This window comes from Colias eurytheme, chromosome 15 (genome assembly GCF_061535395.1).
Source record: "Colias eurytheme isolate Ceu_HAF_F1 chromosome 15, ilColEury1 Martin Lab GWU primary, whole genome shotgun sequence".
In the NCBI taxonomy this organism is placed as follows: Eukaryota; Metazoa; Arthropoda; class Insecta; order Lepidoptera; family Pieridae; genus Colias; species Colias eurytheme.
In genome coordinates, this window is record NC_142994.1 from 382,829 (window position 1) to 403,085 (window position 20,257).

The following is a 20,257-nucleotide window of genomic DNA, read 5'->3' on the forward strand; positions in this document are numbered from 1 at the left end:
TATAGGTCCAAATATCAATCAATGATATGGAATGATTTTTTTTAACTTTTAATGTGGTTTAAACTCAGATTTATAAATCCTTTGAAATCAGAAAATACATGTTTAAATTACAAAACATGTCCTTTAGATAATATTTTTTAATGAACGTATAAATAAAATTTTGTCAGTACATTTATCTACCTATATTGAACACAAGAAACTATGACATTGAATATTCAGGTGCCGACCGGACCACCACGATTTACTATATATCAAAGTTACTACAGCCACCTACAGCAGACATCAGTGTCATAGGAACCTAGTTATAATATCTAATGAATATCATATTATTATAGTGTTAGAGTGATTCATTCTTAATGACACCCGATATGCAGGTAAAGTACCACAGTTTGCGGCGGTACCGGCCGGCCGCCAGGCTATCTATACGAAGTCGGAGCGGGCCGCTATGTTTTTATATACAACGTTCACAGTTTTTCTGTAGTGTATTTAGTATCAGCATTGCACCCGTGCGAAGCCGGGGCAGGTCGCTAGTTATCTAATATTTCTGTAACTAATATTGAATTTCAATAACTTTGTGATACCTACTCTATTTTTGTCATCGTAACGTTAAGAAAGATGTTGAGTATAAGAATATCAACAGGATACAATTAATGTATTTATGAGGACATCTATGAAAATAATACATATTTTATTTTATTGCTCTAGGTATGTAAACTTATTTTATATTTATTACGTTTGATGCACAAATAAAATGTTTTATTTTGATTTTCTTATTTATTGGTGTCTGAGTGACTTCCCAGGAGCCGCCTCTAGGCTCTACATTTTAGTTTTTCATATCTATTTCGCGTAAGTTTTGGAGTAAGATTTGTTATTTCATTTCTTGTAAACATATAGATAAATTCAATGATAATAATTGTGGTAAATCATGACTTAGGTATATCTCTGTATTGCTTTTATTGTGTTTCTGAAGTGTTGGTTTGTGCTCTGACTTAACAGTCGAATATCCTTTGATAAAGGTAATTTGGGTTATTGAGCCGAAAATATAATGTAACAATACACTAACAATCAGGAAGTACCTAGTTTGTAAATCATTCCGCTGATAGTGGATTTGGAAAGAAGATAAGTCAACAGAGAAAAGTCGGCATGACAGTCTTGATCTTATCAAATCAGATAATGTAGGTATAAAATGATGAGAAGACAATTTAAACTGTCGATTACAACTTTGAATGATACTTATACATCGATTAGTTGATAATGAAGTTTATAATTAGTACTAATTATTATTTAAGGCCCTTCGCTCATGGAGCTACTCAAAAATGACTGAACTAATCAGTAATTACGATTACAAACCAGTTACAAATTGTATCTCGCATACAACGCTACTCAAGTTATAAGGTTTCAGTCACTTGTCAATGTTTGCTCGTTCATTTTTATCATAAAAAACAAAGAAACTCGGGAAACCAGTAGCGTGGAGACCGGCACGACGCGTCGCGCGTGATTTGTTGCTAACGCGTTACTCACCAGTTAGTAACTAGTCGCGTCGTGTGCGAATCTCCATAGAACATGTATGGGCTGTGACGCTCAGGCAACTCGTTAGTAATTTGAGTTTGTGACTAGTTCTTTTTGAGTAGCTCCATGAGCGAAGGGCCTAAGTGGGTATTGGAACTAATTACGGAAAAGTCGTTGAGAAAAGTGATGACTCGTGCTCTAAGCGGTCAGTATAAATTTGGAGAGCTTGCTCTGCCATTTGATTCCACAAGTTTTACTTATTCTATTATTAATGAAACAGAAAATAAATCACTACATAGTATAAAACAAAGGCGCTTTCTCTGTCCCTATGTTCCTATATATGCGTAAATATTTAAAACTGTGCAACAAATTTTGATGCGGTTTTTTAATAGATAGAGTGATTCAAGAGGAAGGTTTTAGTACCTATATAATTTATCAGGTATTAGACAAAGCGGGAGAAGCCGCAGGCGGAAAGCTAGTAATGGATAATTGGTTAAAAACTAATAAACAGACATCCCGATCGTGACTACCTGTATAAACTCTAACGGGAAGTTAATTGCTTCTATTAGCGCGTGCTACACATAACGACTTGAGTTCTCTGCGAATGAAACATATCGTAGTATTTATATACATTATTCTAGGAAAAAAAATGTAAACATTGAAACAACATTATACTGTTACCTAGTAAAGTAACATTATATATTTATCTAAACTAATGTTCCGTAGCATACACAAGGAGGCTATACCGCTATAGTATAAATAATAATTTATATTACCTAATAATATTGTTTAATGAAATAGTAAATAGACAAAACATGAATACTTTCATACTTTTTCAAAACTGAAATAAATATTTAGGTTCTAGGTGAGACTCTGAAACGCGTTTATCAGTGAAATTGTGTAAGTATAGGTACTTATTTCAAATAGTCCAAGCACTCGCACACCATAACTATCGTTACAGCGTATCTAATAAACTATTACAATAAATGAACTATAAAAACAATAGTTTAAGTTTTAACATACTCGCAAGTCACAAATCACGCACTTATTTATAGGAACTAAATTTTGTTGAAACCGTCGGTCAACACGCGATCCCACGCATCTACTGAACTGCTAAAGATAGTCTGATAAGATTACACGGTTTCTCACGAAGTTGCGACACTGCAGGTGTGACGCCACGCTTGTGACGTCACGTGTGTACACACCCTTATGCGGGGACTATGCTTTTGGAACGAAATTGAAATTAATAGTCGTGACATGAATTTGGGTTCGGTAATGATTCGCGTGGATAAGAGTGATTAAATATCTTTGTGTACATATTATGACATATTATAGTTATGCTTATTAAATTATAGCAATAGATTAAAATATACATTTACTGCGGAATATTTTTTTTAATGTGGATGCAAACATTACTTTAAATTCAGCTCCGATAAACTATAGAATAAAAGGCAAAAAATACGAATTACGCATGGTTAATGCATTAATTTGGATTAATACTTTATTACCATATTCTTTTTTTGTTCTTTCATCTGAATGTTTCTATAGGACTTAAAAATTATCACATGACGTGCGTCGGTCTGAAACAATCGTTAAAATTGGTTAAGTAATTACAATAAACGATTTCTAATAGTGTGTTATCATTGTTGCTTAATTTTAATGTATTTAATTTATATCAAGATATTATGTTTATATTTATAATACATTGATATTTATTTCATAATACAACGTAAGGGTCGATAGCATTACGTCGAAGTTTGACCATCGAGCTATATAAAGATAAACAAATAATGTTTAAAGCTTTTAAAATAAATATTAGACAGAATAGTCACCCCACTAACACATATAAAGCTCAGCGCTCACTAGTCACTCCCTTCGCGTGAAACCTTTTTTCGTGATTATAGTAGTCTTTGTTTTACGGCCAGCTGTAATGAGTTTCGCGTGGACAATGGTACTCAATTTGTCATCCGCTCACAAATATGGTGCGTTAAATTGAATTCTATTATTATTTTGACGTGAAACACTTTCTAGCACAGCGCGCTGGTTGATCGAATGACGTCATTGTTTAGTGTATTTTTAATTTAGTTCCTATTCCAACATAAAGCTCTTAAGTACTACATACTTGTATTTTAATGTTTCTGACGATTTTTTTTGTAAAAGTCGGGACAATTTTCTTTATGCACTGAAAGAAAAACAATCGATACATGTTAATTAGAACTGGTAACTTGTTTAAGGGTTGGTTTTGCATAATCGCTTACTAAAATCTATTATTCACTGAGGTTCAAAGCATTCTTTATAGACGAGGCAGAAGCCTTTGACTTAACAAGTGAGGTCTGAATAATTTATTGGTTAAAGAAACCTACAGCTGCGGCACACACTCAATTACTTCAGCTGTGTTTTGATTTTATTTCACACTTTTCACGTGAACTCTGTGTCTGTTTTAATAATCTGTTTTCATAATAAGAACAACATGACTATTACGGTTTGTATTTTATAACTTATAACGAAACACTAACGCGCTACAAATTGTAGTCTATGGAAAAGCTCGAAAATAAGCGCAAATAAGTTTCTCGCAGAATCTACAGAGGTTGACCATTGCCATTTGACCCAATTAACTTTAAAATGTGTTGTTTAATTGTTTTGGCAATAACTTTTACGTTAGATAGCAGTCTAACTTCCTTTCTACACACTGAAAAAGGAAATGAATCAACTATTGAACTAATTATTAACGAAAGAATGATTAAAATATTTAGAAGAAATTTTATTTGAAAAACTGAACCAACTATTTACATTGTAAAAGGTAAACAATGTTGAAAGGATGCCGGAAATGTGTGAAACATGTAATGTGGTAAGATAAAAGATAAAATGGTTCACATTACCTGAGTTTTAATTAAAATTTTTAGTATCTTCCTTGTGGATAACAAACCTTTTAGATTTCATGAAATATGAATCAATGTAAACAGTACGGAAAAAGGATATTAATAATTTAAATGCGTTCCAGGGTGCAAATTAACAGGAGATCGCTGGGATTAGCATGTTTTTATGCAAATTTCTTTCTTGATTATTGTAATTACACAAAAAGAAAACAGTTGTTGTTGCTAAGTATACTCATAGTAATTATTATGATAAGAGCAGGAAAACAATATTAATTTTACTTTCCTAAAAACTGACCATTATAATTAGCTTCATTTAGGTAATTATTAAATGACTTCTTTATAATTAACTAAGCATAGAGCTTTACAGTTTTTCGTATATAAAGTAATTACAAAATAAATGATATACAATTACTTAATTTGAAACTCGACCTTATAGATCTTGATTGATTATGATGATATGAATTTTTATTGAACCGATAACAATAAACTAGTATACTGCATAGTATTGAATGTTTAAAACACTGTGGTTTTATTTTACCTCTACATTATCCTAATAGAAATAATGTAAACCGAACATAGCCTGTTTAACTCGAATATTTAAAATTCATTCCAAGAAAACGCAACTTGTAAGTTTTTACACGAATAAAAATTGATTTAATTGCTTGTTTAAAGGGTTAAACCTTACCAGTATTTCACATATTGTTAATTTAAAGTTATATAAAGTATTATTTGAGTAATGAATACGTTATTTTACAAAGTTATCGTGCGCCGAGGGCGGGCGGGCGGCGGCGTGCGGCACCCTCGCGTCCCTGTGTGGTACTGGGCGGGAAAATAGAAACAGAATTATCACACAGCTGAAAAGGCTTGGAAACCTACTTTGATAAAGACATTAAGCTTGTCTGCGTTAAGGTTTTAAAGACGGAAATGTAGTATTTCTCAACAATGTGTATCTTACATACCCACTCATAATACCTATGTTATTTGCTCTAGTTTTATAGCGTTTTATTTATATTACTTTTTTTACTTCTGATTAAGCTGTGTAGGTTCTTACCTAAAAGGATACAAAGACATACCTATACCTATACTTACATTAATAATTTGCGTTGTGACTAGATTTTTATCTATACTGATAATATTATAAAGCTGAAGAGTTTGTTTGTTTGTTTGAACGCGCTAATCTCAGGAACTACTGGTACGATTTGAAAAATTCTTTCGGTGTATTTATCGAGGAAGGCTATATCTTATCATCACCCTAAGAACATCAGGAGCGGAGCAATGCGGGTGAAACCGCGTAGCACAGCTAGTATTAATTAATTATTTTACGCTCTACATAATTAAAAAAATAAATACTGCGATAATTGCAAACAATGGACTTACAATTTCATTTCTTTTCTTAACAGTTTAAATAATAAAAATCCTTCGATGGAAAAGTTTGATTCTATGACGTGCCGACCGGACTAAGCTTGAGCATTTAAGTTTGTTTCAATGTAATTTCACTGCCTTTCAATTGACATCGATCGTCTACTTAATTGAATATAAGCTTGTTATTTGAAAAGAAAATACCTAATTGGAAACTTTTATACGAATAAATCTTTGATACTTCTTTACATTACCTACTTGTGAATTTATACAAAACAAACACATTTCTACATAATATTTTTATAATTCAATGAACTATAATTATTAAGAACCGTGTCGTGAATTATAAAATAATAATAATAAGTATTAAAGACTTAAACATGTTAAATAGTGTTGGAATTTATAGGAACTTAACTAAGTAATAGCTTCAAAATTTATAGTGATCACCGAATATTTTTTTTTCAGTTAAAAGCCGACCTTGAAAAGTTCATCTAGACAATCTACTGAATAAATAATTATTCACAATCATTGGGTAGTACCTACGTACGGGGTTATTTTTGTAGTGAATAATCGAAAACTTAGAGTTGTACAGAAATATACACAATGGTATTTTTTTATTTGTTTCTTACCTACTATCTTAGATAGTTTTATTAAAATCTGAAAGTTCTATGTTGAATAAGGATGTTAAGTTTTTCCAAAAAGACACTAGTTCCTATTTAACAGTAGGTACCAGTAAATAAATTGTAAAATTGATGTCCTAATCCAAGCGGAGATAAATCCAACGAATTAAGATAGTGTTTAATATTTGCTCCGGATTATCGTGAATCAGTCAGAATCAGAATCAGTCATAATTATTATCCAAAAGTAGAGAGTCCAGATGTAATTTTATACATAACACGTAAGTAAATAAGTTGACCTTGATAAATTATAAGGAATTCTATATTATTAATGAAAATCAGATTACGTTAAATCATCAATGGTAATTCGAAATTACTGTGATTCAAGTCGTAAATTGTCACAGAATAATGAACTTAATCACCTCAAAATAAAGTTGAGAACGTGGTAAATTGATATTGTTTTTGCGTGTAAACGTGAGTGAGTTTAGAATAATCAATAATAACGAGTCAAAGGATACCGACATGTTTATGTTTACCTCACTCTTGTGGTCGTACTATTTACGTTACTACATAAATAATAAATAAGGCCAAATCGATGTCAAGTTCACACATCGAAGCTTAATGAACATAATGGTACCCAATGGCTAATGGAGATTTTTAAGTACATGTATTTTATTATGATTATTATAGTTATTTAGCCATATTATGTTAAAAAAAAGTGGTAAAGCATTTTCCAAGTAAATATAATGGTGTGTTTTTGAAAATAAAATCATAAAAAGGCAGTATGATTATGTGGATAAACTTTTAAGACTATGCATAGGTATGCATATAGGTTATAGGTAAGTATAACCTATATGCATGCTTACCTACTGTTAGGGTAGGTTTAATCTATATTGGCCTATTCATAGAAACACCATAAGTAATATATTATCAAGCTTTAGATCCCATCATTACACGTCTCTTTGAATTTATTCATACGTAGGACCCGTTTTAACCTTTTATTACATGAAATAAAACATTTGTAACATATCCCCTGAATTTGCGAGGAAATTAATTCATAACAATAAGTTGAATTGTAAATGACCCGGCAAGGTCAAGGGTTACCCGTTACAACATAAATGTTTGTGGCGAAAATTTCTTTATATGTTTGCCAGCAATATCACAATTATACTATTCCTGTTAATATAGAAAAGGTGAATTTTTACGATTATATTTGATTTTATTTTCATTTTTTTTTTACTAATTGGTAGGTTGAAATTAAAATTAAAAAATTAAAAATTTAAATTTATTGACTTAAGAATTACGATGGAATTGGTAGACAAATAGTTTTGAGACTAGATTAAAGAATAATTTTATAATTAAATTGCAGTTATTGTTCAGATTTCAAACAGAATTCCCAACAGTTATACGCCGAGCCCAGTATGTTCGTAACAAGAAGTTTACAGTTCTAAATAAAGAAAAACTTGTCACAAGACGACGAAAAACAAAGCCTTGGAAGCGATTCGACCTCACTTTAGCTAAAAATGGAAAAGTTAAATAGTTTTACGTAACGTTTACAAGTGGGATTAATTAACAAGTTACTCTAGTGTGTAATATAAATTTTTTAAACGCTAAAGTTATATTTAGTAATCAGATACTTAGTTTAGTTTACAAATAATACTTTAATTAATCATTAGAGCTCATCTTCTCAAAAATGAAAGAACCAGAAAGATCTATAATTCTTAAATCTTACGTCTTTTCATATTAGTTCAGAAAAGAATAACTTAAGTATAACAAATAGGTAAAACCTACCAAACAAATGCCTACATAATTAATGATCGAACAGCGAACTGCTAATACATATAACTAACGTATAGTAATAGGTATGTAGTTTATGTTTTAAATCATTGATGTAGTTGCCACTGCATAAGCTTCGTTCTGGAGGCGTGTAAATATTGTTTGTTTTATTATTTTTATTTGTGTATAAATCTGGCACCCTTCACTAATATATAAAACATAGAATCTGCGACCTTTCCATTTGTCTGCACCGCGTATAAATTACATAAGGCGTGTATTCTTTGGGGTGACTACGAGTTGGTAAACTGGGGGATAAAAAATGAATATGTTGGCAACTAATTTTCCAACATTCTATTCATATTATATTCGATGCTCAGTCTCGTTATACAATATGTAACTATTTTAATTATTTAATTTGAAGTCAGTATTTATACTTTGTTTCTGTTACAACGGCGTGGAAATTTATGTACATCTTGTTTCTCGTAACTTACTTACGTAAAGTCTTACTCATGTTCATATCCATTCATATTCGCAAATATTCAGGTTTTTAATAAAAGAAGATCTTTTTAATACATACCATACCATATCATTCCAAATAAATTGTTCCCAACTTTATCCCGGGCTTTCCTCAACGCGTGGTGAGCAAGTGAAGGTGTGTACGGTCCGCAAATTATGACGGCACGTATAGGGTTGGGCGGAAATAGCCGCCGCTGCCTATTTCCGGTCAGATTTGACGCTAGTTTTCTATCGTCAAATCACTGCGGTGTACGTTAATTATTTTGTCACGTGGTCATTTATTTTGTTAGGATTTCGTATAGAGTTCTTGGTTGTTTTTATAAATCTGTTAAATCAGTGTTCCTGTTTGTAAAGTTCTAACGTATGAAGTGATTTCTGAATACATGTTATAAGTATGTAGATGAAATCTTGTTGGAAGCCACTTTAAATAACGTCAAATCAAAATTCGAAGAGGATGAATCCCGACACGAAACATCTTTAATTAAATTAAAACATTTTATTTACGTATTTTATTTTAAAAAAGTCTTCACAACCGTTCAGATTTTCTACGATACCTCTAACAAAAACCTTTAAAGTTCTCTAGTGAGAAAAGTTGTCTTGTGCTCGCGAAGTATTAACTATAAGATATATCGTTAACGTTTGTTTTATTTTAAATGTCAGTGAATATCAAGGTTGGGTGAGTTTTTCCTTGATATTTCCCCTTGCATCGAAATATATTATTGACACAATGTCATTAAAACCAAAATGAATGTCACGTAGCAACGTTAGGAAAATTCACGTTTTCATTTGATGAAACAATCGTGCCGGATTTTGGCTGAGAAAGTAAAAAATATTAGAAAGTGTTTTTCATTCTTAAACTGTTTAATAACAATCTTTCAAAGATAGGTAGGTACATACAACGTTGGTCTGAATTAAAAAAAAAATCAATCAAAGCATTAAGTCACTAGGCAAAACAAATATAAAAAAATAATGTATCTAATGTAAAAATAATTAATTACATTCAGTAATTTTTTTTCTTATAAACACTTATCGCGAAAATGAAAGTTTTTCACGTTAAAGTAATTAATTAGAGCGGACACATGAAATGCCAGCCGCCGCCCAGACTTTGCGTGATCTAGGCTTGACTTTGTAAGCTAAAAGATAACTTGTAGAGGCTTAACCATTCATGTCAGTGTTTATCACGCTTTTCATAATTAAGCGCAAATAAAACATATGGAGTAAATTAATGACATCGTCTAATAGTCTTAGATGATATAAAAAATTATAGAGATTAGGTACTAGCTTTCCGCACGCAGCTTTACATAGGATGCCGATTATAAGTAATATACTTAAACGCTCCTTACGAACCATGATACCTACCTAGCAGAATTAGTGAAAACCATATGAAAAAACCTACAGTGGTTTTTGAGTTAATCGCGAACAGACAGACGGGAGCGGAGGGTTATTTTATAGTATCTACAGACTACAGTAGTGATGTAAATTGTATAATTTATTTAAGTAAGTGAGCGTAGGAACGGGGAAAAATAATTAAACTTTAACATTTATCCATTTCACAAGACGTACACAACATCAAAAGTAATATTAAAGCGTCAAATGATATTATAACAATAAAAACCTAGACACACCTAGGTTCTGATACCATCTAGAACAGATGATCTACTTTTATGAAACTACGTGATAGCTCTGGGATCTTGAGATTTGTACTGTTGATTAATGTCATCACTCCAACTTATAATAAAGGTTATTGAAGTAGTTCTTCGAAAACTAATCCTATAGTACCCATATATCCTACCCAGTCCAAGGACAAAGTGTTGGATGCTATCAAGAAATTCAATAAGAAGACGGGAAGTCCTAAAATTAATACCAATCATTTCGGCTTCGAGGGGCAGCCTTCTCCAGCTTTTGTATCGGACTATCTGACCCCAGTAGACAGACGCATGTTCTACTGTGCAAGGGAATTCGCAAAATCTGAATCATACGCTTTTTGTTGGATGTCAAATGGAAGAATCTATCTACGCCAAAAAGAAGGATCACCGCATATACTAATAAAAAATGAAGACCAACTCAGACAAATCAAAAGAGATATATGACTAGTGTTTGTTCTCATTGTTGCTAACAATTCTTTCACATTTTCATTGTTTATGTTACACCATGTCAATAAAATAGTTATAATTTATTTAATAAAAGCCAACTCCTATCACCCCAACTCACACAAAACACAAATTAAACGCATACAGAAATTATACAATACTATTACTACACACCACAACTTTATTAATTATACACAATTTCAATTTATTACGTTTACTAGAGGTTGCTATTTAAATTTCTTGCGCCTACAAATTATCATTTATCAAATACGTACAAACACATATATTTCTCCAAGAACGTGCCAGGCGTTTAAAATTCTAATTTTTTCATTCTTCCACGAATTATATCAAACGTTTATTCTTAATAAAACTTACGTGTTTTCATTTACTTTAGAGTCATTTATCTTATATTATTTTTTACATTCAATGTCTTAGTTAACAATATTAATTCGGATCTGGATAATTATATAAAACCAACATGTGTAAATGTCGATACATATTCAGAATGCCGTTATGTGCTCAAATGGCATACCAAGCGAGGCTTCACCATACTAACAGCTAATATACGAAGTATAAACTGTAACTTCGACCAATTAATAGCTCACATTAGCGCTATGGATATGCAACTGGACGTCATCGTGCTCACCGAGTGCTGGACGAATGCTGACAGTACGCCACCGACAATTGACCAGTACGATATGTTCTACTCACAACACAGCTTAAACCAAAACGACGGCATTGTGGCCTATGTAAGGAGAGGTTTGAATACTATGTGCCATGAACCGCACATGGTAGAAGGCAACTGCCTCGTATTAACTATTAATGGTACCTGCAGCATCGTTTGTTCCTATAGACCGCCCAGTTTTTCCAACGCCTCACCTTACCTTCATTCATTAGACACAATACTACAAAATATTAAATCTAAAGAAATCATACTCACCGGGGATATGAACCTTGACACAATTAACGAACTTAAAAGTAACCACACAAACGACTATCTGAATATTATTGCAATGCACGGTTTAATTGAAGGAATCAACTTACCAACTCGTAAAAATGCCTGTTTAGACCACTTTATGATAAAAACCTCAAAACCTTTTCAAACTGTTGTATTGCCTGAATTGACTGATCACAAGCCCATAGTTCTCTTTATTGAAGAAACAAAAATATCCAACCAAATCCAGACTAACAGTAAGTGCAACATTGACATGAAAATACTCGGTGATAAACTAAATGAAAAGCCTTGGTTGAAATTTAACTTTTATGATATGACGGATGTAAACCTAGCAACAAATATACTTTTAAATTGTATTAAAGATTCTATAGTTGCAAGCTCTATAAATAAAACAATACCTAAAAATAAACGAATTCTGAAACCCTGGATCACACCTGCAATATTGAGATCTATTAGAAAAAGAGACGCAATGCATAAAAAACTTAAAAAACAACCGAAGAATGAAATTATGCATTTGAATTATTTACGCTATAGGAATACGTGCAACAGAATCATTAAGACACAAAAAAATCAATATTATAGAAATCAGTTACTTTCTAATAATCGGAATATCAAAAACACTTGGAATACGATAAAAGAAATTTGCAATATGAACAAAAAAACGGCAACTTCTAATAATTTATTATGTAACAATACAAATGCGGTTGAGTCTCTTGATATTGTTAACAAGTTCTTCACTGGGGTAGGGCAGGATTTAGCAAACAAAATTTTAAATTCTATTGATAAAACAGAGGACGAACTTTCCAGAAACGCGACAAGTAAGGACGGGCCGCTCCACTCCATGGCTTTAATACCAACAGACTCATATGAAGTTAATAAGATCATTCACTCAATGAAAAAGAGTAGTTCGCCGGGGTGGGACGGTTTGACTTCTCATATACTACAAAAGTTCTCTCAAATTCTAGTTGACCCAATAACCTTTTTATGCAATCTTAGTATGAGCTCTGGAATTTTTCCTTCGTCTTTAAAAAAATCAGTAATAGTACCAATTTTCAAGTCGGGTACTGCTACAGAACCTTCCAATTACCGACCGATCTCCTTACTACCCAGTATTTCTAAAATTTTAGAAAAAGTTGTTACCAAAAGACTGATCGACTTCCTAAATATAAATAATATAATTTCACGACACCAGTTTGGTTTCCGTTCTGGAGTCTCAACTGAGGATGCGACGCTAAGACTTACCGAACTTATAACTACATATCTGGATCGTGGTGAGAAGTGCCTGGGAATATTTTTAGATCTCCAAAAGGCGTTTGATACCGTGTCGTCTAGAATCCTCATTGCTAAATTGCAAAATATTGGAATCAGAGGAGTGGTCTTGAATTGGTTCCAGGACTATCTTACTGACAGATCACAGCGTGTTAAAGTGGATGGCCAGTTTAGCAACGAGGCAACTAGCTCTCGGTACGGTATCCCTCAAGGAAGTACGATCGCGCCAATCTTATTTTTGATCTACATTAACCCACTGTGCATGATGCAGATACCCAACGCTGACATTACTATGTTCGCCGACGACACTGTCATCCTATTCCACCACAGAAACTGGCGTGACGTCAAAATAGCTACAGAGGCAGGATTGGCGGCGACATCTAGATGGCTTGAGGACAACCTTCTATCGCTCAACATAAGAAAATCAAATCTTATCTGTTTCGCAAAAACAAAAACTGGATTGCCTACTAGTGATTTTAATATTAAATTACATACCTATCCGTGTAACAGAAATCATCACTATACCAGTAGTTGTGCTTGTATAAACTTAACGCGGGTAGAGCACTGTAAATATCTAGGCATTCAAATAGACCATAACCTAAGATGGATACCGCAAGCGAATTACCTAGCGACTAAAATGCGGCGCCTGGTGTATATTTTTAAGTCACTTAATGCTGTTGCCAACAAGAACATCTTGATTCTGGCCTACAAAGCGTTGTGCGAAAGTTTGCTTCGCTACTGCATATGCACTTGGGGTGGTATGGCAAAAACGCATTTAATACAAGTGGAACGAGCACAACGTTGCCTTATTAAAGTTGCCTTGAAACTTCCATTTAGATGTCCTACCACTGCAGTTCTCAAAGAAGCACAGGTGCTTAGTGTCCGCAAATTATATTTCTTAAATATTCTCCAGAGATACCATATTAATACTGTACCTACGCTTCAAGTAGCGAATAAACGGATAGATCGATGCCCTGTACCTGCTATTAAAAGTAAATTTGCTAACAAATCATACAGAGTACTAGCTCCTCGTATATACAACAAATTGAACAATAAAATTAATGTAAAAAAGCTAAATAGGAACACCTTTAAGAAAACAGTTTTATCATGGCTAGACGAATATGATTACGATGGCTTAGAAAATCTCCTTATCTCACAAGTTAAATAAATTATTCTTAATGTAACTCACCGCAATTATACCTACTACACAACACGTTCACTCGTTACTCAAATAAATAAAACACACACACACATTCACACACATCCACCCACACTCACACACATACATACACATACACACACGCAAACACACACACAAACACACACAGCACACATTCACAGAGTTGGCTATTCTCCCTTTTATTTTTATTTTTATTTTAAATTTTGCTTTTGTATAAATTTTCTTTTCATTTTTACCTTTAACAAGACCAAGATGTATCAAGGGAAGGGACTGGCTCTCTTAACACAGGCTATGCCTAGCAAGAGAACCAGAGCCTCATATTCAATTTTGTATAATCTAAAGGTGAAATAAAGATTTATTTTATTTTTATTTTATTTTTATAGCAATTACCGACATGCAATTCCAACTGAAACGTTTCATCAGATTATCTACATAATTATTATAACTAAGACTGTATACGTAGTAGTATATTATTATTAGTCTGTGCTAAGACTATAGCTAACCAAATCTGAACATAATGTTTCCTTCACATTATATCAAAATGTAAAGGCCTTTACATAGTCATGCTAAGTTGCAGTTATTTCTGCTCTAATGAAAACCTTCTCTATAGTTAGATAAAGGCTCTAAATTCAGTACACGTGCGGCTTCGGCGTGGTCAGGGTCATCGTGAAAATGTAATCACAAGTTAAAATTAAATGTTATAGCGCGCTTTTATAAGGCGATTGTACCGTGTGCGTCTTCTTAATTTAATTTAAAGCGACTGTTACTCGTGCCGTAGAAAACTACCCACTATAATGTATGTTAGTTAATTTTCTTATAATTCTTTAGGGCTAACCTAACCATCGATCGTTTGGATTAATTTTTTGTCCTCATTATACAGGGTGTTTTCCCCTATTGGTATACTTAGCGCGAAGGGACTTGTAGTTTTGCATACACTGATCACGTAAAAAATACTTAAACAACAAAATTACATCAAAAAATTTTGCTAAATTTTTCCTGAAAATCCATATTTTCTTCTCTAGCTTCGCGCAGCCGGCATATACCGCTTCGCTAATGTGAGCATTTTGTCTATGCAAACATAATCTTAAACGATAGGTCACGTGCTGGTAGCAAAGCTGGGCGGGTTGCTTGTTATGGGTGTACACATAGAGTTTTAAGAATTCATCTTGTATTTGAAAAAGACTGCGTCTGGAATTTTATAAGTATTTTTTACGTACTCAGCGTATGCAAAACCTGTGTGCAAAACTATAACCTCCTTTGAGCTTAGTATGCCAACAGTGGGACACCCTGTATAGTGTATATGTATGTATTATGTAAATTGATGTAAGTATATATTTTATTATTGTGTAAGGCCAAATATAGAGAATGATAATATGTATAAATGAATAACACACTATACCTACTTACATTAAACATTCTTTGGAAGAGTGAGTCACATCGTTCATTGATAGAGCAGAGATAACACAATATACCTACACATGTAGACACTTCAATATTATACGACCAATATATCCTTTATAGGTTTTTTTATCCTGTTACTCACCCAAAGGTACAGAAAGTCGCAGGTAGTTCTTAACATGGCGCCACCAGATCGGCGGCGTGATAAGTCTTTTTACATCATTCCATTTTACACTGAAACTCCCTTGTTCACCTGCAAAATTGTACAAGGTTAGTTTTGTAGAGAAGCTTCCGAAGTATTGTAACTACCTATGTAGCGACCGTAATCCTACATTATACTTATTAAGATTATTCGACATTGTCTACTCTACTCTATTGCGGCTTTTGGGTTCCATATATACGTAATGTTTCATACTAGTTTCATAAATGCAAAAAGATACAAGATACTATATAATAAACACAAAAGTATTATGTAGGTAAACTATTAACTTTACCAGTAATAGCAAATTGAAGAAATGTAGAGTCTAGTGCAAAAACTTTTTGAAATACCAAATGAGTGAGTTCATATTAAAATTTGCAATAATTCTAAACCACACAGTTGCCTGTTGGTACATATTCATTATAAATCAAAATACTTTTACATAATTATGGTTTCAAAGCACCGTTATTAATCAATTAGTGTAGGTAAATTAAAATGTAACCATTTTAAGCAAAATGTGAAAAGGAATTTTACTCAGAGTATATTTTATTACAAAGACAAATAATGTTACACTTTATAATATCACACACGTAATTTTCCTGTAATGTGAAGTCATTCATAACTAATTGCTCGCATCCAACCTTGAGATTTAGTGAAAATACGGCATTAGATACCAATTATTTACCTCGTTTATTTCTCTTTTATTGCGCTTTTCTAATTTGAAAATATTAATGAAAGTCTCAGTATTTGTATAAAATAATAAGTTCTGACAGAAAATACCTAATAATAATAAATTCTGATATACGTGATCTCTATCATTTCTTATCTCACAAATTAGATATAAATGAAACAACTCACCTTCACCGTCGAGATCTTCATAGCCCTCTCTCAAGTCCCTCAGAGGAATCATCACAGTTGTTAAACTAAGTTAATTTGTTTAGTAAATAAATGCATCGCGTTGTTTCGTCGACAGCCGCGCTGCGGTGCGACTACCGGGAACTAATTGATAAGCCCGATACAGTTATCTCGCAAAGATAACTCACTGGTGTCTATTATATATTTGCCAGACGATTTGATATCGATATTCGGTCATTACTATCTGTGTTCACTTTATTTGCATATCTGATGATTACATCTCTATAGGTTATGACAGTGTCTGGTGTAACCGAGGTAGACGAAATTGAGGGGAGGAATATGTGTTTTATCTAACTTTTTTCTGAACCAAGGCATCGTATATTACATCCCAAATTTAGGGAATAATGTATTAGAATGGTAGAGATGGTCTCCTAATAGTAGTGATGATATACTCGTATTACGCTAAAGGCCGCAAGGTAGAGGCACGTAGAGGCGGAGAGCTATCGCAACATTTTCATGAGATATTTATATGATCCATTGAAATGTTACATTTTTTAGGCCTGACCTTGAGTTTTATAGAGGACGCAATTTTATTTTTTTGATGTGTAGGGGGGGTCAGTGTGAAGCTAAAACCAAGTTTGTGGGGTCGCCACCCTTGTCCCATGGCCGCCATCTTGAAAATAGCGGTTGAAATGGTTTTAACGATATATCTCTTAAACTATTTATCTGATAATAAAACAATATTAACATTATTCGTTGCAAATTAAATTCTCTACAACTTAGGTTCAGTAACTTTTTGTCGTAGTAACTTTTTTGTTGTATAAACAAAAAAGTTATAAGTAACCCTTTACAACCGGGAGCAAAAATTTTGTCAAAACCAGTTAAAATCTTATTCTGTCCTTTCCTTATGGTCCTTATAATGTAAGAAAAATATTTAAAAAAATCCTGTTCATGCTGGTCTCCAGCAATCAGACCCTCACGATCGTGAGTCTCAGGAATAATTTGTAAGTCGCATGATCGTGAGTGTTTGTTCTCATCGATATATTTACATTTATTTATAGATTAAAAAAAGAAAATTTCATATGTTAATATATTTATTTTAATAAAAAAACACAAATTCAACATTCTTTTATAATTTTTAATCAGTCTTCAAGACTCAATAACGATAAAATCAAAATTAATGGTAAATATTAACTTCCAAGAGATCAAAATATGTAATTGTAAATTGTAATGTCAAGTACAATAGGATTTATAACAATAATCAGCCTTAAAAGATACTAATAAAGATAAAGACTACATATTTTTAACATGATAGGACATAAAACAATTTTTGTCACGAGACAAACATAAATACCCATCACATTTGGTACATTTAATTTTAGAGCGACTTCCACAACCTTCCATTCGACAGCATCTGGGTGCTTTAATGTCATCAAAGACAGGATAGTGTTCATATCCGTCATACCTCTGCTTCTGATGGAACATTAGCTGGTCTGAATATTTTATAATGTCGAGGAGGAACTGATGGTAAATAATCCTCATTTTCTTCTCTACGAAAACGATCTGGTATGCAGGATAAGCTATCAGCAACATTCAAACGAAAATCAAGCAGAGCCAGTGATTCTTTTCTAGGTAACTTATTGGCTAAACAATCGTTTCGGTAAAGCCTCCAAGAGTTGACCAGCGCAAGATCCAAGAAGTGTATGAGAACTTTCAACGTTGTACCTTCCATAGCGGATTACCTGTATCTTTTGCAGCCGGAGTATCAGAATCAATAACATGGAGTGCATTACGAAGGACAAGGAACCTGTCTCGTGACATAAGACGAGATACCAGCTCTAACTTAGTACCAGCTCTCCAATACATCGGCAGTCGAGGAAAGGAAATGCAGCCCATGATGATATGTGCTGCAAATAATTAAGCGATCTCTGCACTTGTACATTTGAGTTCACGGCCTGAAGACTGTAGTGCGTAGGAAATATACGTTTGTGCAACGCGATACTCAGTGTCAAAATAGTCGTTAAAATAATCAATTGGACGCCTTGCCGGCTTTATTTGCAGAGCAGGATAGTCGTGCGCTTTCTCTGCGAATGTAGTTTGCTTCCATACTCTCTTTCTCGTTGGCCTGGGTGCTGATGCTGAAACTCTTCCTCGAACAGCTCCCAGAACAACTTCTGATAAGCTGGACCTATCATGTGTAGCAGAAGTTGAATTGCCTTGGCGTGATCTTCTAGATGCCCGAACAGTGTTTCTTGGTGTCGGCGGGATTTGTATCTCAATCAACGGAGAAAGTTGTGGCACTACTGGAGTAGATGACGTCGAAGGAGCCATAAAGGAACTCTCAGGGACAAATTCATCGACCTGCTCCCCTTCAAAGTGATTTTCATCATTAGTTTGCCTAAATAAGACATCTTGATCGAATAATTCCAGGTCGTCTTCGTCAAAATCTTCTAGCTCTGAATTATTTCCATCATTTAATAGGTCTGCTATCATGTCATCAGTAAGCTTAAGCCCTAAAATAAAAAATAAAACCATATTTAGGAAGCATAATACTCAAAACCAACTTAAAAATGCACCACAACAAAACAAATTAATTGTACGTACTACGACCGGTATCACACGACCGTGAGTGTTTAAATTTCGAAGAAGATTCTAATAAAACTATCGATGTAAAGTACAAAAAACACTTGATATACTTTAAAGCAACTCATAAACACACGATACACATAGAATGTTGTTTAAATATCTGTTTAAATTACGTAAATATTAGGTACTTACGCGAGCGGGAATCGTTGTCGAAGAACGCAGCCATCCTTTCTGCGGCCTCTGGGCTTCTGACAAGTTATGACTTGTGTCTACACTAATAAACCAGTTTTTCGCGCGTTCTCAGATAGACTCACTAACGATCGGCACAGGTTGCGTTCGCAAAAATTGATTTGATTTTGGTCCAGATTTTTTTAAAGTCAAGACTCACGATCTTATCAGACCGGTTGTAAAGGGATAAGCGAAAATGTTCAGAAATTAGAGATGTTTATATTTTTCAATAAAACTTTTTTTTATAAGTTTACGAAGAAACTATATCAGACCATTTTTGTAGATTGTTTTTCGTAGAACAACTTTTATTTACAACATTTTTTCATTAAGTAAATAGAACCCTACACATCAAAAAAATAAAATTGCGTCCTCTAAAAAATGCGACCCCAAATGTAACTTTTCAATGGACCAATAATGGACTAAAATAATTTTATAATCGTCTGTCACCCAGGGAAGTGTAGCTTCCAATAACAATGAGCGAATTTTTCAAATCAGTTTCGTAGTTTCGGAGCCTTATCAATGCAAACAATGAATCCTTCCTTTGCTCTAATAATAATTAGCTAAGATGAGCCGTAGAAACAATCTCATTAACATTTTAAAAATTTTGTAAACGACGGTGATAAAATTTGAAAATTATTATGATAACTGTAACGGTGCATTTAGACCAAACGAACATAGAGCTAGAGCTAAAGCAAGAGCATTCTTTCGTGATCTTTTATTGTAAACGAAAACTCGTATTCAATGTTCATTGCATAATATAATATTTTCGAACGCACTAAAAACAACGAAAGAATGCTCTACGCCTGTTTATACTTAAATAATTTTGACATAGTGAGATGAGAAT

The 20,257-nt window shown here is 33.2% G+C and overlaps 2 protein-coding genes across 6 annotated transcripts in view; both read right to left on the reverse strand.

The window, feature by feature from the left end:
* The window catches only part of ATP8A (ATPase phospholipid transporting 8A1), a 92,808-nt gene extending 76,076 nt beyond the window's left edge, over nucleotides 1-16,732 (reverse strand). For all 5 annotated transcript variants that reach the window (XM_090110158.1, XM_090110153.1, XM_090110155.1 and 2 more), the window contains exons 1-2: nucleotides 16,603-16,732; nucleotides 15,691-15,798 (exon numbers count right to left, since the gene is read on the reverse strand). In XM_090110158.1, the coding sequence (XP_089966284.1) occupies nucleotides 15,691-15,798; nucleotides 16,603-16,654 (160 nt within the window). In that variant the 5' untranslated portion in view covers nucleotides 16,655-16,732. The remainder of the gene's footprint in view (nucleotides 1-15,690; nucleotides 15,799-16,602) is intronic.
* A 1,387-nt stretch (nucleotides 16,733-18,119) lies between these two features.
* LOC149902090 (uncharacterized) lies at nucleotides 18,120-19,568 on the reverse strand. The gene is made up of 2 exons (XM_090110265.1): nucleotides 19,378-19,568; nucleotides 18,120-19,112 (listed from the first exon to the last, which is right to left on the reverse strand). The coding sequence occupies exons 1-2, from the start codon at nucleotides 19,409-19,411 to the stop codon at nucleotides 18,517-18,519; spliced, it is 630 nt and encodes a 209-aa protein (XP_089966391.1). The 5' UTR covers nucleotides 19,412-19,568; the 3' UTR covers nucleotides 18,120-18,516.
* Nucleotides 19,569-20,257: the final 689 nt, after the last annotated feature.